General features: G+C 48.0%; 10 protein-coding genes across 10 annotated transcripts; 3 read left to right on the plus strand and 7 right to left on the minus strand.

Annotated features, from left to right (window-relative positions):
- Positions 1–1,841: 1,841 nt before the first annotated feature.
- On the plus strand, positions 1,842–2,816 carry LDX57_012832 (alpha/beta fold hydrolase; the record flags this gene model as incomplete). The annotated part of the gene is made up of 1 exon (XM_046094582.1): positions 1,842–2,816. One exon carries the CDS (start codon positions 1,842–1,844, stop codon positions 2,814–2,816), a length of 975 nt encoding a protein of 324 aa, XP_045950561.1.
- A 594-nt stretch (positions 2,817–3,410) lies between these two features.
- Positions 3,411–3,920, minus strand: LDX57_012833 (uncharacterized protein; the record flags this gene model as incomplete). The annotated part of the gene is made up of 1 exon (XM_046094583.1): positions 3,411–3,920. The coding sequence occupies one exon, from the start codon at positions 3,918–3,920 to the stop codon at positions 3,411–3,413; it is 510 nt and encodes a 169-aa protein (XP_045950562.1).
- A 559-nt stretch (positions 3,921–4,479) lies between these two features.
- LDX57_012834 (uncharacterized protein) lies at positions 4,480–4,908 on the minus strand (the record flags this gene model as incomplete). The annotated part of the gene is made up of 1 exon (XM_046094584.1): positions 4,480–4,908. The coding sequence occupies one exon, from the start codon at positions 4,906–4,908 to the stop codon at positions 4,480–4,482; it is 429 nt and encodes a 142-aa protein (XP_045950563.1).
- A 240-nt stretch (positions 4,909–5,148) lies between these two features.
- On the minus strand, positions 5,149–6,079 carry LDX57_012835 (uncharacterized protein; the record flags this gene model as incomplete). Its single annotated transcript, XM_046094585.1, has 5 exons — positions 5,149–5,615; positions 5,669–5,695; positions 5,756–5,792; positions 5,842–5,861; positions 5,917–6,079. 5 exons carry the CDS (start codon positions 6,077–6,079, stop codon positions 5,149–5,151), a joined length of 714 nt encoding a protein of 237 aa, XP_045950564.1.
- Positions 6,080–9,595: 3,516 nt separating this feature from the next.
- On the minus strand, positions 9,596–10,630 carry LDX57_012836 (alpha/beta hydrolase; the record flags this gene model as incomplete). The annotated part of the gene is made up of 1 exon (XM_046094586.1): positions 9,596–10,630. The coding sequence occupies one exon, from the start codon at positions 10,628–10,630 to the stop codon at positions 9,596–9,598; it is 1,035 nt and encodes a 344-aa protein (XP_045950565.1).
- A 1,499-nt stretch (positions 10,631–12,129) lies between these two features.
- LDX57_012837 (uncharacterized protein) lies at positions 12,130–12,746 on the plus strand (the record flags this gene model as incomplete). Its single annotated transcript, XM_046094587.1, has 3 exons — positions 12,130–12,280; positions 12,345–12,634; positions 12,702–12,746. The coding sequence occupies 3 exons, from the start codon at positions 12,130–12,132 to the stop codon at positions 12,744–12,746; spliced, it is 486 nt and encodes a 161-aa protein (XP_045950566.1).
- Positions 12,747–13,465: 719 nt separating this feature from the next.
- LDX57_012838 (putative short chain dehydrogenase/reductase) lies at positions 13,466–14,623 on the minus strand (the record flags this gene model as incomplete). The annotated part of the gene is made up of 5 exons (XM_046094588.1): positions 13,466–13,742; positions 13,808–14,248; positions 14,296–14,361; positions 14,429–14,477; positions 14,533–14,623. The coding sequence occupies 5 exons, from the start codon at positions 14,621–14,623 to the stop codon at positions 13,466–13,468; spliced, it is 924 nt and encodes a 307-aa protein (XP_045950567.1).
- A 699-nt stretch (positions 14,624–15,322) lies between these two features.
- Positions 15,323–17,401, minus strand: LDX57_012839 (ferric reductase family protein; the record flags this gene model as incomplete). The annotated part of the gene is made up of 1 exon (XM_046094589.1): positions 15,323–17,401. The coding sequence occupies one exon, from the start codon at positions 17,399–17,401 to the stop codon at positions 15,323–15,325; it is 2,079 nt and encodes a 692-aa protein (XP_045950568.1).
- Positions 17,402–19,404: 2,003 nt separating this feature from the next.
- LDX57_012840 (DUF3140 domain-containing protein) lies at positions 19,405–20,162 on the plus strand. The gene is made up of 3 exons (XM_046094590.1): positions 19,405–19,563; positions 19,616–19,735; positions 19,790–20,162. Exons 1-3 carry the CDS (start codon positions 19,424–19,426, stop codon positions 19,989–19,991), a joined length of 462 nt encoding a protein of 153 aa, XP_045950569.1. The 5' UTR covers positions 19,405–19,423; the 3' UTR covers positions 19,992–20,162.
- Positions 20,163–20,457: 295 nt separating this feature from the next.
- LDX57_012841 (uncharacterized protein) lies at positions 20,458–21,794 on the minus strand. Its single transcript, XM_046094591.1, has 3 exons — positions 21,523–21,794; positions 21,228–21,464; positions 20,458–21,149 (listed from the first exon to the last, which is right to left on the minus strand). Exons 1-3 carry the CDS (start codon positions 21,681–21,683, stop codon positions 20,567–20,569), a joined length of 981 nt encoding a protein of 326 aa, XP_045950570.1. The 5' UTR covers positions 21,684–21,794; the 3' UTR covers positions 20,458–20,566.
- Positions 21,795–22,292: the final 498 nt, after the last annotated feature.

The raw sequence follows: 22,292 nt of genomic DNA on the forward strand, positions 1-22,292 counted from the left end.
TATTCTAATAAATCTAATTTTTTTCAGTCTCACGGAACTCGGCCATAAAAAAGAAACATACTGTCATGATGCAGATTTTGATGTCTGAAACATCTTTTAACTATGGCCCGGAAGATCATATTATTCGTTTCAGGATTTGCATATCTTCTCGCTTGCTTGAAGATCCTGTTGTAGCTCTTCGAGCTATGTCTTGTTTATCAACCTGTATATAGCTTGACCCTGTAGCAATTCAGAGATACTGTGAGCTATTAGCCTACCTGCCTGCCATCAGCTCTACCACCCCCGCCAGCCCGCACCTTGACACATTTATAATTGTTTTGAGTGATTTTGCGCGATCGCTCGTTTTGTTCAATTGTAATAATTACTTTTGAAATAAAACAGAATTTTATTGCAAAGTCAGTCTCGTTGAAATTCTAAATATTGTTTTCATGTATATTGTGTTTTTGAATAATGATTTGTACAGTCTCAAATCAAAGCTTTATAATTGTTGAATCTTTTTGTTTTGCACGTTGATAAATCATTTGTTTTGTATATTGTGTATGAAACTCTAGATAGCATTTAACAAAAATATAAAGTCAATTAATTCCGATTTTTGTTTTAAAATTTTGAAAATCTGCACAAAATAATATCTCACTCATTTTACGTAGAAATTTAGATCGAATCGGAAATTCTCGCTTATTTGCATTTAAAAATCGCTTTCGAAGCAATTCTTTTTCGATCTTTGTAAATTTGTGGTTGTTGACGTGTGTTTTTGCGTGCGATTTTTTTTTTTTCAAGACACGCACGAAGAGTAGTCTTTGACACATCAAAAGTCTTTACAGACTTTAATATTGATTTAATTTGTTTCTTTTCATAGACTAAAATAGTCATTTAAATACGATTCTTCTAAAATAAAGGCATTTTTTTGCGGTATATTGACAAAAAAGACGCGTTGAAAATTATTGATTTAGAGACGGTGAGGAAACTTGTCGCTCGCCCGTATTCGTCGCTCGCCCGTTGATTACGTTATGGAGATGTCTGCCTCGCTATTGGAGACGGGATCGCTCGACGCTTGGCGATGTCCAATTTCAAAAATGCAGGATGCTTGCCTATCCGAGACAACGTCCGCATGAAACTCAAGTATGAGCTTAATGATCTTTCGGATCATGAAGACACGCATACCGCAAGGAAAGTGCACCACAGAATCTCAGACCATCTTAGAAGCTCCGTACATATTACGGTACCCTTTCATAACTACGTTGAGGAGTACAAATGGCAGACCTTGTATGAGCCTCTCATTATTGAAGAGTGGATCCAACCTTGAGTACTAGCTAGTTTATATCTCGAAGCAGACGTTTCTTTCTCTGAATGTTTAATCTTTGAATGATACCACTTATCAGTTAGCCTCTAAATCACAAGAACGATCAAAAAATATTTCTTTCCTACGAAGCTTTTATTTTCTTGATTTAATATAGTCCGTAGTGTGTCATCAAGTAGTACGCGGCTTCTAGTACCGAGTTGACAACATTATATATTCAAAGTGTCAGCCTATCCGACGTTAATTTGTTGGGAGAAACGCCTTGCTAATCGTCGACCTGTGAACTAATTAACCTGGTTTAGAAAGCCAGCATAACCTACTCATAATTCATTCCTAGACGGGGACCGTAAGCCGATGCAATGCAACTAAAGTGCGGGGAAGCCGATCCCGATGAGGTCATTTTATAAGTGTGACAGCAGGTTTAACCACGCTACTAACTAACATCAAGGTCAATCCGGTTTGGAAAGCGACTCGTTGACAACTTAAGAGAGCCTCCTGAACGTACATCCGCCCCTTTCCCAACCCAAAGCAATACTGAAACAAAATGGATTCTTCTTCGCTCTCAAGCGCCATCACCCTCACCGAGACCTTCTCCTTCTCCACATCTACCCACTCTTACCAAATCCGCTGGAAGTCTCTCGGCGATGCCAAATCCCCTCCACTAATCTTCATTCACGGGACCCCATGGTCGTCACGAGTTTGGAACACCTACGCCCTATCCTTCGCCAAGTACTTCCACGTTTATCTCTTCGACAATCCAGGCTTCGGCGAGAGTCCCCTTGGTCAACCCCTCCCCGATAAAACAAATCTCATCGGCGATAAGATAGCACTAGACGCGGATCTATCCCAGCAGTCAGAAGTGTTTGCCGCGCTGTATAAATCCTGGCAAGCCAGCTGGCCCCCACGCCAACAAAAAGCGCATGTAGTTGCGCACGACCACGGGGGCTTGATGGCTTTAAGAGCAAATTTACTCCATGGTTGTGAATATACAAGCTTGTGCCTTATTGATGTTGTTGCGTTGGGACCGTTCGGGCAGCCGTTGTTCAAGTTAATTGCGGAGAACCAGAGCGTGTTTGAAGCGTTGACGGGACCAGTGTTTGAAGGCGTTGTGGAGTCGTATATTCGTGACGCGGCGCATCGGGAGCTGAGTAAGGAGGTTATGGAAATGTTGAAGAGACCGTGGATTAAGAATGAACAGGGAAGGAAGGGGTTTGTGAGACAAATGGTGCAGGCGAATAGTCGTAGTACGGAGGAAGTGGAAGGGAGGTATCCTGAGATCGGGAGAAAGATGCCGGTAAGAATTATCTGGGGAAAGGAGGATAAATGGATTCCTGTCGAGACGGCACAGAGATTGAAAGACACGTTGAATGCTGAGGATATCGTGTTGATTGAGGAAGCTGGACATCTGGTGATGTATGATCAGGAAGGAATATTGGGGGTGGAGTTGGGCTGGTGGTTGAGTTTGTGTCTCGTCACTGAGACTGATAAAATACGACAGCTTGAGCAAATGAGGGGCTAGTTATTTACTTGAAGGAGTCAAAAATACAAAGTTATCCTTACAATGGCCGAACCACTAAATTGTCACACCTTTTTAGACCTCAGGAGATTGCAGAAGGTAATTAAAGCGGAAACACCGACGAGCACATAATCGTACAAAATTTAGATACAAACCAGCCATGAAGTTTCAATTGTTCCACTGAAGCTTCCTTAATTGCTTCACAGTCTTATACAAAAGACTCTGGGCATAAAGCACATGGGCCTCATAAAGCAGTTTTGGCAATACCTTGAAGTCCCTCGAAGACTGAGCCGCGGGATAAAGGTCTGTACATTCGACCGTCACATATGTCAACATTGCTGTATCATTGGAAAACCATTCAACAATGAACTCTTGAAACCCACCCTCCATTAGTCGCCAAGGCATGCCATACGATGCTGCACTATCAACTGCACGGACAAGACCATCCGGAAACTTCCAGTAAAACACGGCTCCGGCAGTGTCCACGGAATTATCTTGAATGCCTTCTCTATTCGAAGAGAATTCAGTGCAAGGTTGAGGGACAGTGGAAGGCAAATTCAATAATTCGATAGACTTCGACCTTTTGGAGTCCCATGTTCAAAGCAAAAATGCCCCAAGACCGGATTGTCTTCCGAATAACAGACTGCCAGGTCTAAGAGACAGGGACGGGACGTCTTTGTCCAAAACAAATGACTCGGGCCCAGTGGCTCGTCCATCCAGAAATGCAGCAAGAAAGTTCCTCATTAGCTCATATGTGTCGTCACTCTTTTCGGTGTCATTTGGATCACGGGACTCGCCATACCCTAGAAGAAGGGACACCGGTACCTCGACTTGAAGGGCAGTGAAAGATGAGATCCAGTGTGTTTTGGCTCCGCCCGACCACGGGGATAGCAGGGTTGACGCGTCAGCTCCCCATGGAGTTTGAGATATCTGTTCTCCTGTTTTTTCGACAAGTTTGCGACATGCGCTCGCTTTTGGGAGCTCCGTGACAGCGATCCGGCGGCACGACCGGGCGAGGCGACGATGTCCGAGATATGCGACCACTCCGCCGAGTGCTGTTAGAGAAAGAACAACCGCGAGACGGGGTCGGATTTCATTGAAGTTCATTCTGTTTTTAGCGAATGTTTAGATCAAGATTCAGGAAGACAACGAAAAGAAGTCAGAACTTTCAGGTGGCTGCACTATAGCTATAGTAAGAGCATGTGTATGGACTAAGGATACTGCGAAAGACAGGGAAAGCTCTTTCTACATATACCCTTGAGATTGTGGATATACTGCATTGCTCATCATTGTCCACCTGACCCTCTATCTCCGGACTGAGATGAAGTTTCCCTCGACATGGCGCTTGTGGCCGGGATATCCCGAGTTCCGGTGTTCCGTCGGACGGATTCGGAGCCGCGGTGACCTATTTACGGCATTGCACACGCCATACCATTCTTTGTTGAGACTAGCATAAAGTGTGAGTCAGGCCAAGCATGTCTCATTGCTTGGGAAGGTTTTATCACAGTAAATTAGGCAGTTATACGCCTTCCTCTTGTTGTGTCATTTATCCTACAACACAATCACTTTCCACCCATAGTGCAGGGAAGGCTTAATTCAGTAAATAGACTCGCTCGTCAAAACCGACCCTCACCTGAAAAGATAAACCATGGACCCAGAAATAAAATCACACGCTCTGTCTAACCCCCTTCCCTTTATACGTAGCTTCATCCGCTACCGCAGCTTCAATGTTCTCCCTTTCGCGCTGCATCACATCCATCCTCAACTCCGTCTTCAAGACGATTCCGTCCCCAGGAACAATTGCCTCTTCACTTCCAGTCAGTGTAGTGTCCTGGAGTCCCCGCCGTCCACTGATCTTCGCTTTGTGCCAGACGTCCTTGCTCCGACCGGAGAGTTTCTGCGCGGGTGTTTGGCCCGACGAGTTTCCCGGCGTGTGACGGTCGCTCTGGTAGTCGTGGCGGCCATACGAGCTGCCAAAGACACGGGGTGCGTAGGTCTTGATGAGCACAGATAGAGCGGGCGCGGAACCACAGAAGATGGCTTTGTGATATTTTAGTATAAGAATGTCCAAGCAAGTGGGGAGGGGATGGATCATTCCTTACCCACGTAGATCTCAATACTGCACCAATTTAAAGAGTCCGCGAGGTAATAATATTGGTCCGCGGTGTTGGAGAGGAGGCGCACATAGTCATACCGGACGCAACCAGCTTTAAAAAATATCGTGATTAGCGAAGGATCAAGTTGGAGCATAGCCATGGGAATGTTCGAACGAACCAGCGACAGCTAGGATCCCTAACCCGAAGATGCCGAACAAAGCCGTCTTCTTCCTCTGAATTTAAGCAGTTCCGTTAGCATCTATCGTAATTGAACCCCATTCATGGACCAACACTGGAACGAAGTATGGAAGACGACGTACCCCGGAGATCTTCACTCCCCACAACATCGGAATTGGCGTCAAGTAGATAAAGATATCCGTCACGATGTTCAAAATACCGTTGGCGTCGTAAAAGGCCTGCTGCGATCCTGGCGACATACACTTCCCTTTCACAGTTCCCTCGACATCCCAGAACATGGCGGGTGGATAACATGAAAAAGCGAGCACGAAGAAACTGGATACAGAAATACCGATCACGAAAACCATGAGGCAATATACGGTCCATCTCATGCGTCGGCGGCGGTCGAGGCGTAGATAGAACCAGAGTAGTGACATTTTGACAAACAGCATGGCGATGATATAAATTAGGCGAGTAGAGTAGATGGCTTTGAGCATAGGTGGGAGGGAGGGTATTGGGATGTCCTCGACTGTTTCGCTGGTTAGTTTCAGATAATCCAGTGTGAATTGATGAGGAATTTACCGTGTCGCCCGGTGCCGTGGTATGCAGCTGTAGAGTGTTAGTCTTTGTAGACAATCAGGGTAATCCTACAGAATGAGAGAGCGGTACCTATCATGGATGCGACAGACAGACCAAATGTAAATATCTAGACAGTTAGGGCTAATTCGCGCGGCAGCTGGTTGTATGCTACTTACAGCACCAATAACCATGAGAACTGGAAAACCAGTCAGTAGATATTCTCCGATGTCAAAAGCAACAAAATAACTTACCATCATCGACCCCGATCGCGTTGATCAGGGAGATCCGCACATACAATCGCAAAGCGATCACGACCATGATGAACACCGCGAAACTAACCCCGATCCCGAATACCGACGCCTGGCGACTGCTATGCTCAATACCACGCGGCAGCAGAGTTGAAGGAAGATCCATTTTTTGCGCAAATGGGGCAAGCAAAACGAGCGACAGATCACTGCAAGTGTCTTCAAGCGAAGGGATTCCCCGTGCAAAGATGCCAGCGATCTCCTACCCGAGTCCATTGAGTCTCTTATATTCCCAACCCCGTAACCCCCCGTTCCTAAAAATTTTCCCCTCAAGCCAGGATCGAACCCTGACTATTATGCATCGTTCTTGGTTCAAACACCGCTGTCTAATGCCAATCGTCTATACCGACGCCATAAACAAGGATGTACCTCTAGTCTGCCGCCAATCTATCCGTATCTGGACCCTTCGACCCAGCGAAAACGATCTGTCAGATTGACTAACCGCCAATCGGACTCTGTCCCACGGTTTCACACTCAAGTCCCTGATGAGCCGATCACTTCAACTTTCGATAGCCAAAAAAAATAAAAATAAAAGCTCCATTGCCACGCTTTACGCCAACGGGCTGGCTCGGGCTGGCTGCAGTTGACATCTCACAACCCGGAAGATAAACGGCCTAGTCGGCGACGAGGAGTGGGGCTTAGGGGCCTGTCTTAGCCCTAGTGATTTCTTCAAATGGTAACCCGAGAAGTGCCTGGACTCTGTCTTCTCCCGTTATGTTCATAAAACTTGTCCATTCTCGTATTTGTCAATGCTGATCTATGATCTTCAAACTCAAAGCCAGGAATATTGGCCGTGACCTCTTCCCATGCACTGACAGCGACCGGTTAATGCCAGATCGAGTCTAGCACACAGACATTAACTTCGGCATTCGCCGTAATTTATAACCCCAAGCGATGCACAAGAAAATAGAAAATAAAGTACAAAGAATGGAGCATTTTGTCCTAAGTTCCAGAAGCAAGAGAAATACAACGCGTCCCCCAGTTGATGCGTAGGAAGGATTCTCCTGACTCTTTAATCCTTGTCCATCTCTTCCCGCCGGCAACTCGATACATCACATCTACCTCCTCAACAAGTCTATCCCCGCCACAAATTACAGGAAAAATAATGTCGCGCTTGTGTTCGGTGCAAGCGGTATCTCCGGCTGGGCTGTCGCCAAGAACCTTCTCTCCTTTCCAAACTCCACGACCTTTTGCGCGCGTCATTGCCTTGACCCATCGGCCTCGAACCATTAAATTAAGCGGTTTGCCTTGGGTCCCGCGAATCAATTTGTACGCAGGCCTAGATCTGCGGGTGAATTAAATTCAGATTGTTGTGAGGACCCAAGTTGCCAATCTCGATGATATAACACATGTTTCTGCGGTATGTCAGGACATTTCTCGCTCAGTTTTGGGCTTGTTTGCTAGTATATTGACGGCCTGGGTTCTGGGATGTTGGATGTTGACATTACATTAACTCGGAAAATGAGCAGCATATTCCAATGCAACTGCATATACGGAAGATGTGATGGGTATCAGGGCGATCAATGTTCGTATGACATATAATGCCGTGCATGTGGTGGATAGGCTTTGTTCGGGCTTGAAGTTTTTTGTCTGCAGACAGGAACGAATGTATGTCCTTTTGGCCGTTATCTTCTGCCTTGGCCATGCGGGTGACTCAACAACTGAACATGAATTACTATCCAGCACTATAGTGTCGCCGTGTTTCAACACATTAATAAGATCTCTATCAACCCACCACTGAAAGAAGATGTCCCTCGCATCCCCTTCCCATACGAAGACGAGATATTCTACCACGATCAGGTGGATATCGTACGTGCTGTGTCGAAGAACAGATCATGGGGTTTTACCGAGGTTCGACCGGATCAGATCCTAGGTCGGTACTACCTTTCTATTTCCAAAATACGAACGATATGCCAACGCATCTCGAATCCGGAACTAACTCTCGGTTTTGAAGGTTTCGTCCCAAACGTGTCAGAATGACCTACGTGGAACCAATTGCCCTCTACCTTTCTCTTTACCGCTACGTCCACGGCGCAGATGCCAAAGTTCCCTTTCCCGGAACCTTCAAAAACTACAATTACACATCCATGAATACTCTCAAAATGTGCTTGGCAAAGCTGAAATATACCTCCCAATCATGACCCCAGACTCTGCAAACGAACAAGCCTTCAACGTCGCAGACAGATCTGATCCCGGGTCCTGGTCGCGCAAGTGACCGATTCTGGCCGAATACTTCGGCCTCAGAGGAACCGCGGCCCAGGAAGACGCTTGTGGCGAACTTGGGTTCTGGTGGGAAGAACACCAAACCGATTATCTTGCTATGTGTCACGAGTATGCGCTACACGTGCGCAGAATCCCACCCGAGTGCTGGATCTTCGTGAAAGCTGGTTTCACGCTACTAGATAGGAACCGGGGGGTGAGCCAGGATACGAATCTTGATAAGATCCGGGGGTCGGTTTCACGGAATTGGTCGTGGGCGAGGGCCATTGTGTGGTTTTCGACCGGTTGAGAGAAGTCATGTTTATTCCAGTATTTGTTTGATCTCGGAGGCACAGAGGAACATGATATCTGTATTGAGCTGCCTGTTCCTCGACTACTTAGATTGCCAATTTCCGTACGATTGTTGAAGCTTCCTTAATACACATTCAAATTTTATACTGATTACCCAAGTCAAATACCCCTAGCTATTTGAGAACGCACAGGAGAAACTCAAAACCCAAGAGTAATAATCTTGGGGTCCAAATCATGTAGCACAGGTTGAAATATGCTGCATAATAACCAGATCCAGTATAACTAAAATAACCAGCACACTGACATATCACCTGTCGGGTGGCGCCGACCAGAGGCACAAAATAGGCAGGAGAAGGTTTAGCCAGACGCATGAGTCCTAGTACGCCAAATGATGATCCTCCGCCACAAGCAGTTAAATATATGCAAGGGATTACGAGGCTGGCTGTAGGGCCGAACCCCACGCACTGCACTCTTGAGGTTGCATCCGGGAAATGAAAGACGCACTTCATGTGGAATTAAACTTTATGATATGTTCCATTGTCTGATAATAGGGTATGTTCGGCGTTATTCTGAACTAACGTAACAAAACCTAGCGGCACTTTAAGTACTCCGTAGATATCTTCCTCTTCCGAAGTCGTCCTGATGGTCGTTGCTTTTTCTCCACGCTCAGCCCCTAACTGTAGAGGTCAATTCCGGAGCAACGTCTCAATGTCCTGGCATTATAAACATACCTTCTCATCGAACTATTGCATTTCTTAATCAAGACTGTCTTTTCTAGACAACTCAATGTTAAATGTTGGGTATTGAGTACATCTAAAGACCTACTTATCCAGCCTAACCTTTGAAACCATTGAGATGGCAATACAAAAGTAACATGGAGAAACATTCTTAACATAAAGGTCTGGCAATTGAAAATCCGGTTTTGAAAACTAGTCAAAATTCAAGTGCTCGCATATGCTAATTTACATGCAGCCTTGCTTCCCCAATGTCAGTCAGAGCCTGAGAGACAAATTATGGCAACACATCAGCTCTACCATCGGCCGTAGAGAGGAAGCCCATAGCCCCTTAACTGCACCCAAACTCTCTATGTCGTGCTACCACTCGATTGTTCCCATTAAGCAAGACCCCTCTGAAAAAATTCGGTGAGCTTCTGGAATGGGATAAGCTCGGTGCGATCGTACAGGTCGACGTGGCCGGCACCAGGCACCCAGAAAAGTTCCTTCGGTTCGTCGGCTCGCGAATACGCGTCTTCGCTGAACTCGCGAGAGTGCGCCTGGTCGCCCGCAATGAACAGCATCGGTCGCGGCGAGATTGTCTCAATCTCATTGAATGGGTAGAAATTGACGAACTTGGTGAACGTGGAAAGTGTAGGGTGGGTGGTGAGCTCTGGAGTAGAGCCGACGGGGGTGAACTCGCCGCGTCGAGTGCGATAGTAATCGTAGAATTCACGCTCAACCGGAGTGGCATTGCGCGTGAGGTGGTTCAGGGTGCCGCTGGTGTACTGCACTTCGCCGCCGTCGACTTCGGTCCAACGCTGCTGGGCAGCCTCAGCGATGGTTCGCTTGAGCTGATTGACGGTTTGAGAACGTTGCAATCCTTGACGGGCGAGAGCGCCCATGTTGTACATACTCGTTGTGGCGATGGCTTTGAGACGCGGGTCTAGCTTCGCAGCGCTGATCAAGAAGGAGCCGCTGCCACAGATACCGAGGCCTCCTATCCGCTCACGATCCACAGATAGGACGTCCTGGCTACCCAGGTAATCGACTGCCGCGCTGAATGCTTCGGCGTAGAGATCCGGTAAGACTGAGTTGCGCGGCTCACCCTCGCTGGCGCCCCAGAAGGGAAGGTCAATAGAGACCGTGACGAACCCCTGCTCGGCCAGCTTGGTGGCGTAGAGGTTCGCACTCTGCTCCTTCACAGCGCCCATGGGGTGACCAACGACGACGGCTGGCCAGCCGGTGCTTTGGTTGCGGTTTCTGGGATAGAAGAGATTACCCACGACAGTCGTCTGGTACTGAGTCGGGAAGTTGACCTGCTGGACCGTGACATTGTTGCTGCGGTAGAAATTATCGGCGCCAAAGGACATGTTCTGCGCCATGGCTGAAACCACCATGCCAAGCGCGGTGATGCTTCCTGCCACAATCTTCATGGTGATGTCGTTGGTGGATGGTAAGACACAAACAGGAAACGATAGAGAGTTGATGTCTCTCCATCAAATGGCAGGCACTTGGGTTTATAAATGATGAGGTGGATAATAGGGCCATGCAATGTCGTCTTGCCAAGATCTAATCTTGGTATGGTATCTGGCCAATCCGTGGATTGGTTTGATTCAACCATGATGGAAGCAAAGGCTGTGCTTCCTTTGTCCAAGGTACAGGGTACAGACTAGTGTGTCATCAAAGATCTCCATATAGTCTCGGAGTTCCTATGCCCGAGATAGGTCCGTGCCTAATGCCTACTGCTTACTCTCTATGATCCTGGAACCCAATCAGTGTGCTCCATTCAGGATGATCAATTCTTGGCTCAAGCTGCCGTCTCATACCAGTGGTCTTTCACACTGACACTCCCTTCTACAATATAAGCTACATATTTTGTCAAATTGCTTCTGCCTAGTCGGAGGATGACACCTCGGCTTTGACACAGTATCACACAACCAGACAATAACTGATTCTACCGGTCTAGATTATCAGGGGTCCAAGACATTCGGATGACATCATGACCACTTCCAATGTCCTCTCTAAAATCACCCACGCACTCGTGGGAAGGGAGTAACCTTGCCAAGCAGGGCAGTGCTCTCAGCGAGATCTTACGATAGAAATGCCATTCTTACCAAATGTCATTGTAAGGATGCCTTTTATTTCACGCCCGAGATTATTCTTCCTATTTACTGGCAACACGTATTACTTATCGGAGAGATCAGAGGTTCTAAAGGAGACTTATATGGAGAAAGGACGAGGTAAGGAGCGCCAAACTTATGTTCATACCTATAACTAGATAATAGTTACTACTCTTCTACTCCGTAACCTTAAATGAGTTGGATATCGTAGATTGTCCGTAGTTAAGTCTGTCAGATAGAGTTGAGAGTTTCCAAGTTTACGGCCCCTGAGCTCCATCTTCGTCACAACTTCTGCAGGCGTGCCGCCTAACTCCATGGCAAACATTCTAGCCATGTATGTATGTACGTAGGTACCTAAATCCAACAATAGAATTTCCCCCGTCAAGTTTCGACCAATATTTTTCCCTCTTACCTTCTCTTGTGGAGCTTTGCTCGACCATGTGTCGTGACATCAACACAAGTGTAATAATATTAGATAGCCGGGAGAAATGTGATAGACGATCCTACTCTTTCACTGAACTGCTAGACCTAAATCCACGCAATCTTGAAACTGCTGATAGGAACCTTGAAGTAACAGGCCAATCAATCATAGGACATTTGCTTACATGGGTCCATTCATCTAATCAAGCCAATCCGGGCTACGTTCGGAGGATCCACCGCCACGCATTGCCCAACAGGCAGACGAGATTTTTCTAGTGGTGCCGCTACATCTTTAACCCCACCTGTGCTTTATTAACTACCTGCTCCATCTAATCCGACTGCCCTTTTAGCTTGTCATCAACTTGCATACATTCCTCCGTACAAGACACGCAATGGCAGATCCCTCATCAGAAACGCAGGTTATTCCGCTGGGCCGAATGCCCCAACAAGTTGGAGTTCGTGAAGCTCAAGACGATTGGACTGGGGTAATAAACCGAAAAGAACGAAGGAAGTTGCAGAATCGACTCAATCAGCGGCGATTCCGTACGTATTGACTATGCATTCAGGCCAAAATACACAATAGTCCCCATAGCTCATTACGTCCTAGGATTGAGAAAACAAGATAGTCAAGCGGAATCGCATGCTACTGACATCGCAACCACTGTCCCCTCCAATCTATCCAGTCCCAGCATACTACACCCACTTGACCAAAGTGGCGAAATGTGGGAATGTAAACTTGCTCCTCCACACGCCCGAGAATTCCGCGAATGGTTCGCGGCAAAAGCGTACCAAAGCTATATGCAAGGTGCACCGAAACGAGACCACCTGATCAGTCTAAGTCGACTAAACGTGCACCGAGCCATCAACGAGAACATCACCGCCATTGGAATGACGCCCGTATGGATGCAAAGTGACGAGTCAATATCAATATTTAATTTAACGCAACCCGGGTTCGGCATTTCAGTCGAGAACATTCCGCCCTGCTTACGTCCGACATTCATTCAGTTAAGCATTCCGCATCATCCGTGGTTGGACTTTTTCCCGTTCCCGAGCATGCGCGACGCGATGATTCTTGCGGGGGATTCATTTGATGATGATGACCTGTGCCATGATCTCATGGCGTTCTGGGACACGCGGAATACCGCAGCTACATTGCTTGTTTGGGGAGACTCGTGGGATGCAAGAAATTGGGAAGTTACGGAGGCTTTTGCACATAAATGGAAATGGTTACTTGGTGGCTCACCGGAGCTGCTTGCTTCTACAAATCAGTGGAGAAGCTCGAGAGGGGAGAAACCCCTTGTCTGGAAAAATGTATTGTCCGGTTCATAAATGCGAGAAACAGATTGGTTTCCTTGTGAGCAGATCTCGTATGCTTGATATGGTTTTTCGGCGAATTTCGTAACCATCGGGCCAATTAACCCACCAGCGCAAAGTAGTATCAAGGGTCTCAAAGTGATGTCCACCTGAACAGCCTGCATCGAAGCTAGGAGTTGACGATCACTTCCATCCAGCCAAAAAAAAAAAAAAGTAGCGATGGCGCAATCAGTGTCTCGAAGCGGTGCTGCAAAGCCAGGAACCGCCCAGTAATTCATCTTTCTAACCCATGGGTCCATCATGTCAGCCTGGTTCGCTCATTCTTTCTTAACCCCGGCAAATCCAGCTAATTTTAACCCCTGGTTAGTCTGAGACGATTGAAATTCTGTCCCCCCTTCCAGTGCAGAACCCTGCCTAAACGAACAGCCCCATTTCAACAGGAGCCGACTTGACCTGATCTTTCTGAATATCCTCAATCAAAGAACCATCCTCATAATGATCAATATCCAGATCCAGATATCCCCGTGATGACCATTTCTTACCAGACACAAAGAAGGAGCGACCGTTGATCGTACTATCACTGAGAATTCGCAACAGACATTCCCCTGCCTCAGAAGCTTCCGCGAACTTAACGCCTACGCTTGTGACGTGCGTGAAAGCCTCCTCCGAGAGAATATTCGTCTTGACATACCTGATCTCATCAGTATCTGGCAGGAGAAAATGTTTGATAGGTGAGTAGGAATTTCGTGTTCTTACCACGGTGATATGACATTCACACGACTCCCATAATAGAATGCCGTTCTTCGCAAAGAATGCATAATACCTCTCATAGCCCATTTTGTAGCGCAGTACTGAGGAGCTCGGGGACAATCCAAAAAGGCTGCCCCAGATCCAATCAAAATCAAACAAGTATCTTCCTGTGTCGTAGACGGCTCTTGTCCGTTCTGCTTAATGAAGTAGTGCGACGCGAGCTTCGCGGTATATAGCGTCCCGATGAGATTCACATCAATGGTGGCGAGGTCAGGCTTCTGAGGCAATTTGCCGTCTCCGTCATAAGCGAAGACCTCGTCCTTGCGGTGAATCCCGGCATTTGCGACGACGTAGGATATTTTGCCAGTCGGGGAAAAAGAGGCTGCGCTTTGGAATAGCTGGACTTGGTCGTCCCAGTTTGCGGTATCGCATGCGATGAACTTCACTCTTCAGAGAATTAGTTCACATTTCTCATCAGAAAACGGTAGACATACCTTTTCAACTCGTCCTCGAGTTTCTTTCCTTTCTGAGCGTCACGGTCGGCGATTACCACCATTGATCTATATATGGAGTGAGTATTTAGTCGATGATAAATAAAAGACTGAGTGCTATTCGCTACCGTCTTACCCTGCGGCAACGAGTGCTCGAGCATATGCCTCCCCAAGGCCGTTTGCGCCTACTCAATTTTAACAAACATAGTCTTTAATGGGGGCATACGGAAACCCACTTACCACCAGTAATAATGGCAGTCTTGCCTTTGACGCTTTTCGTGTCAAAGTCCGTGTTGCAATCGACAGCATTTGTGTGGCGGAAGCCGGTCATGATGAGGGTGGTTTTGCTAATATAAGAACAGAATTCAACACTCTAGCTCTGAGAGGGGCAACTATCGTCTTTAATAGAGCCCAGCTTTTTGATTACGTTCTATTGTACAAAAGACACTGTGGAGAAGTTCAAAATGCGCTAATGCCAGTTGCTTATTCTTAAAGTTCGCAGTTGTTGGGGACCAGACCCATCAACAGTCACCCTGCCGATTGGAATATACGTGACATAAGATAATTTGTGTCCTTTTCTTTTCTATTTTTATCAGGGAGCATCCTCATTCATGCTCAAGTTCGAAATGAGATTACCAGAGTGCGTTGAGAAATAGTACCGGCGGCATGGGTCAACATATTGTGATGCCATGCACTGATAGAAGACATTCACACCGATGGTCCAAACATCAATATCTACTACCTGCTGATTGTTCAAAATTATATATTTTCGAGACGTTAAATAATACAACTCCAAAAATATTAAAACCTCAAGAATTGAGTTATGCATCTGCGATGCGGGGTATATAAAGTAAATCTCACAACACGCTCCAACTGCTCCTTAACAACTATTCGCCTAGCTATGCATATGCACCCATGTCCAGCACAGATACGAGTATCTCAGCCACGCTCAACTATACACACACAACCGAAATATATACAAATGGAAAAGGACAAGGTATATATAGAAAGAGAGGTCGAGAGATGGAATCTACCACTCCAACCGATCATCAAACACAAACTGCACATCGAACTTCTCGTCCCCCTTCAACACCTTCCCAGGGTCATTGCAACCCGCCACACCTCGCTTCAAGTCCCGGATCATACCGGCCGGTCCACTGGCCACGACCCTGGTCGGGCCACGCGCCGTGCGCGAGACGAACTCGCTGACTTCGGACGCCAGGTCCGGATGTTTAGACATACCGGCGCCAGCGCCGATAGAGTGCACGATGAAGCCGTCGGTGTTGTGAGGCGGCATACTGGCAGGGCGAGACTTTTCAACGGAGTTGATGGACGGGGACATGCTGGTCGCTGTCGTGGATGATTCTTGGATCGTGAAGCCGACTTCCTTGGCCTTGGGGCTGAGCGGGACAGTTTCAAAATCCTTGGGTGGTTCTTGGAGAGGGTAGGACGGCAGGTTACTGTCTGCGTTGACCTCCGACTCGTATTCAGTCTCTCGGGATACGTAGATTCGGATGCGAAGGTGAGAGCAGGTGTATGTGGCTGTGCGGAGGGCGTCCAGCTCGTTCAAAATCCAGTGCATGTCGGAGCGGCGACGGATGATCCAGATGAGTTCGATTTGGCTGCGGCGGGTCTTGAAGAGCGGGTTGAGGACGATGGCTTGCAAAAGAGGCAGGACGAAGGTGACACCCGTGCCACCGGCCACGAAGAAGAGGTTGATGTCATCGGTGCAGGCGAGGTCGTTATCGACGATAGATTGGCCGTAGGGTCCATTCAGGACGATGGATGTGCTGGCGTTTTTCTCGGGGTCTGGGTGACGGGCGATTTGGGCAAGTTCACGCGTGAGACCACCCTTGGCACGGATGATGTACGTGTGTGATTGAATGCGGGTGCCGGGTACGGAGCTGGGGGTCATGGGGTGCGATTGCCAGATGCTAAGACCGGGGAAACAGAGGTAAAAGTGCTGGCCGATGTCCCATGGGGCGTGCTCGTGCTGAAAGTCGAGACGAACGACGTCGCCGTCTTCGTTGTGCGGGAAGTGGGTGATGTGGGCTTTGGGGATAAGAAGGCCCCGGTAGGACGCGTTCGTAGTGGACAAAGTGCCGAAGTGCAGGATGAGTGTGCGCAAAAGTCGGATGGCACGATCGAGAAGCCAAACAACCAACGAGGCGATCATCCAGCATGCCAGTTTATCCCAGTGGCCCCAGCAGGCACCGACGTAAATCATGGCAATAATGTAGTGAGATTTGCGAAAGAACTCGTATCCGGTCAGTTGGATGGCCCATTTCGTGCTGAAAACCACAAGGAAAGTCAAGAGAATCATGGCCACAATTCCCCAGATGATGTATTCCTGCTTGATGAACTCGTTCCAGGTGGATGGCTGTGGCTGGTAAAGCTTTCCTTCAACGATGGTCCAGCTGATAGTGTGTAGCACGGATTGAATGTAGATGATGTAGCCGAGCCAGCGGTGCAGGAAGTTGAAGTGATGGTAAGGGATACCTGTGACAAGCGAGAGAATGGATTCGCGAGTGCACAGAAGGATCGACAGCGGCGTCAAAGCGTAGGCCAACACTCCAATGCGATCGGCCCAGGGGCCCATGCCCACCCGAATGGTGTCGGGACTGCCTTCTACCGGACTGTACCAGGTCTTATACACGTTGCCGACAAAGCTGAAGACGGTCACATAGCCAGTCAAGACGACCAGAATCAGGACGTTGAACCGGGTCGTGTTGCCGAAGACAGAGGGAAGGAATTCAGCGACCAGATAACGATGGTAGAACGATCCGAGAGCTCTCCGCATGCGATATAGCGAGCTTTGACTGTGACCGGGGGTTTCAACGTCCTCTTTCTTGCTCACACACGTGTTGAATTGGCGGCCGACTGGGTTGCAGTAGTGGCCGATGAAGCACAGCAGTAGAATTCCAAGGATCACGGCCCACAGAATGATGCTGTAAAGGACGGACAGATCGTGACTGTGGTAGACCACGTCCAGGTAGGCGCATTTACCGGCATCGACCATACATGGTAATTCTCGATCAAAATAACCCCAGTGCGGCTCCATATCGCCGCCCGACGAGGTCATGTCATGGCGAGGGGACAACATGGCCATGATGAACGAGTAGTCAATACTCGTGAGGGAATCAACCAGGATCCCGGGGGAACGAAAGGAACGACGTGAAGCGAAAAGTGAGTGTGGGTTATCAGCGAGCGACGCCGCCGGCGGGGGGGAAGCTCGTCATATTAATATTCTGCCCCATAATCCATTGCAACGGCGATTCTATTCCCGGACGATCCACAGCTTCAACCAGAGTGGATTCGCCAAGACCAAAATCTGCTCATCTGTGACGCCAAGACTGCGCAGAAAAAAGCCTGACATGCTTGGAGTCTTGAACTGGTTGCATTCCATGCCAGAACGCTTTCCCTCCATTCTTCACTCCTCCCCCTTGCCGAGAACTGAGCGACTCGGATTCTCCGGCGAAAAGGCCGAAGGAAGAATGGGAGGACCGAGGCAGGTCTGGGCTGTCACACTGCGAGACAGGCCAAGCGACGGAGGTGGATCCGAGACACTAAGAGAAGTAGGATGCGCCCATCCTGAATTAATCTGCTCAAATGCGATCGTCTCCACCGGGTCGTTGAGCCTATGAGCCATTCGTCTGACTTAGGGTTGGCATTACCGCATCGGGAGGGGCCGTGTCGTTGATAGATTAACCTCTCTCTCTCTTGTTTTTTGGTCATTCTTCGGGCGATGACTCAGTCACCTCGCTGTCTAACCCCGGGATTGATTCATAACCCCGTCAATTCCTTCTAGACCAAACCCCGGGCTTTCCCCGGAGAAACCTCTCCTCGTCACTATCTCGAAATATCACACTCGGAATACCTGTTCGCCTGTCCGCCTTGAACGCTACAAGAAATTCTTGAAAATGACTTTTGATGAACTCATCCCTTTTTCTTTTTCTTCATTCTTTCAAGCTCACAAATGCTAGTCGGTCGATTAATCGGCAGGGAAAGCTGGCAACTGTTAAAATGGCAGATCTCATAGTTAGCCGCTGCTCCCCGTTGAACATATATCCGAAACGCTCCCGGACCGATAGTTCTTGGACCAGGCATCAGGGGCTATTCTCTCCATGAACGACATAACTTATTGAGTATAGTTTACGTGATGTCAACCTGTCGATCAACACTCATTAATAATAGCGCCGTTGATAGTTACGCCCTACGGTGCACTTATTCGTCCCCCTTAGCTCTTCCTAGAAGCCACGCTCAATAGCCAACACCATGTGTCTGGGTCTCGGCGTGTTCCAGATATCTTGGCATCGGAGATGTTATTTGAGCTGCTACAAAGAATAGAAGGTTATGGTTTCCATTAGCACATCGTTATCGCCAGCTACAGGGTGGAACTCCGCCGGAGTATTTGCATGACTCGCAAGTGGCGACTTCCTGATGTTGTCTATGTCTGGCTGGCCAAGGCGAGCTATCTTGGTTGAAAACACGAGCGTTGTTGTTGTGGTAGTAGTGAGAGTGAGGGCAGGATCCCCGGCCCCTGTTTGAGACATTGGAGCTCTTGGTAGCTATTGAGCCTTCCCGTTGGGGATGAATCGGAGTGGCTTGGTGCTGGTTGAGTTGTTGGTTCCCTTGTTGGGGTCTGTAAGACGTGCTTTGGGGTCCGCCTTGATACTGGCTAACTTTTTATAAAGAAGGCTTTCCTTCAACCACTATTTCGGGGAGGAGAAATAATTTCAGAAAGCGGATAGTCTATGATCCTATTCATTCTTAATTCCAATATTAAGAAGCTAGGGGAAGGGGGCACAATTTCTTCACGAGCGATATTTCCGCGAAGCTCGCACCCTTATAACTGCCCTCCACTTTTGTAAATATACCCTTGGTCCGAAATAGCAATTAGATTATAAGATATTCACTTTGGTTATAAGCCTTCCGTAGAATCCGGTTCTCTTCCTATAACCAAGGTCCAGACCTTCCATAACACCCAACCATGACGACATCGATCAAAGATGCTTCTTCAGGCTCGCTACAACATAAAGAGAGTGAATAACCGAATCTTCCTCAAATCTCAACTTAATCTGAAGGGGCTCGTCATTCCGCTGTAATTCGGCCGCCAGATCGCCATGACGTCATGCCTTACCGGTATATAAGGGAACTTCGACCCATAACTAAATGTGAATGGAAACCAAGACCAAGGATAGCAAACAGAAGACTAGAACAAGTGACACATATTCGCAGCAGAATGGTAAAAGCCAAGGAAACAGTCATTGAGTACGACCCTCATCACCACCGACTCTCAAGCACACGCGACTAACTCGAACAGTGAATTCAATGACATCGTGAACATGACCCCAAATGAACTTCGCGACTGGTTGAAAGAAGAACAGTCGCAGGAGTCAGGATGGACAAACGATGGCTCCGGCGAGACGGTCGGACATGAAAGGTTCGTTTTCCCTATTGTTCAACTATCCAGCTACATACTGACGGATCGCCGCAGCGGCCGCAAGATTGTGAACATCCTCGAGCATAATCCCTCCAAGGACCCGGATATTTATCGAGACCAGGATATTGATCATATGCGCAAGGTCGTGTCGTACTGTAAGAGGCATTTGGCGCAGGAAGAGAAGGCGAAGCAGGATACTGAGAGCAAGAGTTACAAGTCGCTGAAGAACTGGGGTCATGATCCTTTGAAGGGATAAAATCCTTGTCTAACAATTTGGGCTGTGGGCTTTTCAGGAAGTTTATGTACGATATCATGTCTTATGTTCGTCTATTGGGACAGTGGATGTATTTGTACTTTAGGAGCTGTTGGGTTTGATCTGAATGAGAAGATAACTCAGGAGCAACTGACACAGTATCCTGGAAGATACAAGTGAACATATTAATTCTCAGTTATTGATAATGATGCCAGTTAAAGCGCTGATGTCAGCCTGGTTCAACAAAGCCGACAGGGTTATATTAAGACCAACCACGTATGGCTAGCTCAAATATGTAATCTAGCTAAATAAATTGAAACAAGGATATAAGATAGAATATTGGAGCAGTTTGGACGTGTGAATCATTCATTCAAGATGAACAGAGTTAGGCCTTTAGGCCTTTCGACAGACCTAAAAGCAGGTATACTTACAATAGGATCACGATGCACATTACAAGCTCATCTGCTTAACATTCTTGAAATCGTGGATTATGATTCCGGCAATTACTATCTTAGAAAGTCACGCAATAGAACCACCCAAAAGCACAGAGCGCTACAGAAACGAAAAGCCTAATAGGTCTAAACCCCATCAAGCGCCTTCCCACACCTCCTCACCTGCTTATACATCAGCTCCTTGGCCAGATAATCCTCGGTCGCCTCCACGACGGTTTCTATCTCATCGACTCCATCGGGCTTGATATCCGCCAAACCATTAGGCACATCAAACCGAAACAAGCGATGATCATCATCCAAATCCGTATGTTCCTTCAGGAACCGATTAGTCTCAGTCTCAGCATCAACCACCTCGTGCTTTGATCGGGACATCCCGAACATATTCCGCCCGAGACGCTTGATCGAGGGAACCCCCGTTCCGATGGATACCATACATCGCAGCTGGCTTTCGAGGGACCCTGAGCGCCACAGGCCGCGGGCTTCGATCCACACCTCGCGCATTGGGTTGTTTACCTCTGGCGTACTGTCTTGGAATTCGCGACCGCTGGGTCCAATGCGCACGGGCTCGAAGAGAGACCCGCTCGCGAAGCTGGCTTGGGCCGCTTCCCATACTCTGGTTGTTTTGTAGAGCTCCGTGGGACAGTACGGGCTGGGGTAGCTTGTTAAGGGAACGAGTTTGCGGCTGGTGGAGTCGGTGACAGGGATGAATCTGGAAAGTTCAGTTAGTTGGGGGCTTTTTTTTCTACTCATAGTTTCAATGGATAAGAGTAAGGTGACTGGCACATACATTCGACATGTACCATCCTCATCCCGCAGAAGCATATCGTCGTCGTAATTCAGCTCCCGGAGGATCGCGCGCATTGCCGATCCTAAGCGCTTGATATCGTATTTCGGTCGCATGCGTAGATTGCTGCCTACCGGAAAGGTTCTCTTGCTAGCGAACACACGGCGAAGAAGCCGCGTGTAGGCTCTAATGCACTGTTCTATGTCCATCTCAAGACGACCGAGCATGATGGCGATCACGCTGCGATACTCTCATTAGGAGCTGAACCAACAAAACGAGGAGAGGGGATATAGCTCACCCACCCGACCCCGTTCCACCAATAAATTGAAAGTACTCGCATGGCTTGGGCGGATGCTCACGATCGATCGCTTCCATCAGCTGGCGCAGGATCAAGAGGGTAGAAAGCCCACGGACGCCTCCGCCGTCGAGACTGAGGAGGTTGAGGTTACGATTTGGCATTGTGGGGACGAGAAGGACATGGATTTGAGATTCCGCTACGGGCAGGCAGGGTCAGGCGCGGTGTACGATCTTATCTTATATGCAGATGTGCTGCATGCCTTAGCGTTGGACTGAATAAGCATGCGAGGCCATCTAGTCGCTTCGTCGGGGCTGATGGGGTGATCCGCTTGCTACAGAATATTAAATATCATCTACTGATTTGTCCCTGATAAAATATCGGAGAGAACCGTGGGAAGAAGCATTGACTTTAGGGGAATTCTTGCCCCGCATTGGGCGCGTTATTGGAGCTCGGATCGACGCTGGTCAACGGACGTTTCTCTGATAGGCTCGTCTCATCGCAATGCGGTGGATAAGTGCCTGACACGTAGCGCCACAGACCGTGCTCTTTTAGAACGAGCTGTTATGCCTGGAGTGTTGATTAGACCGCTGCTTCACCGTATATCTGATGCAATGGCCCTGGGCTCAGATAATGGCCCGACAGTCGCACAATTGCACAGCCACGATTTCGGCTGAGTTTACTACACAGGTGTAGCGTCATCTCCATTTGTTGGTGCCTAGACAGTCTCGTAGAAATTTTCATGAAAGGGATAATTCATTCAAAAGTCATTG

This window comes from Aspergillus melleus, assembly GCF_016097325.1.
Source record: "Aspergillus melleus strain CBS 546.65 chromosome Unknown contig9, whole genome shotgun sequence".
NCBI lineage: Eukaryota > Fungi > Ascomycota > Eurotiomycetes > Eurotiales > Aspergillaceae > Aspergillus > Aspergillus melleus.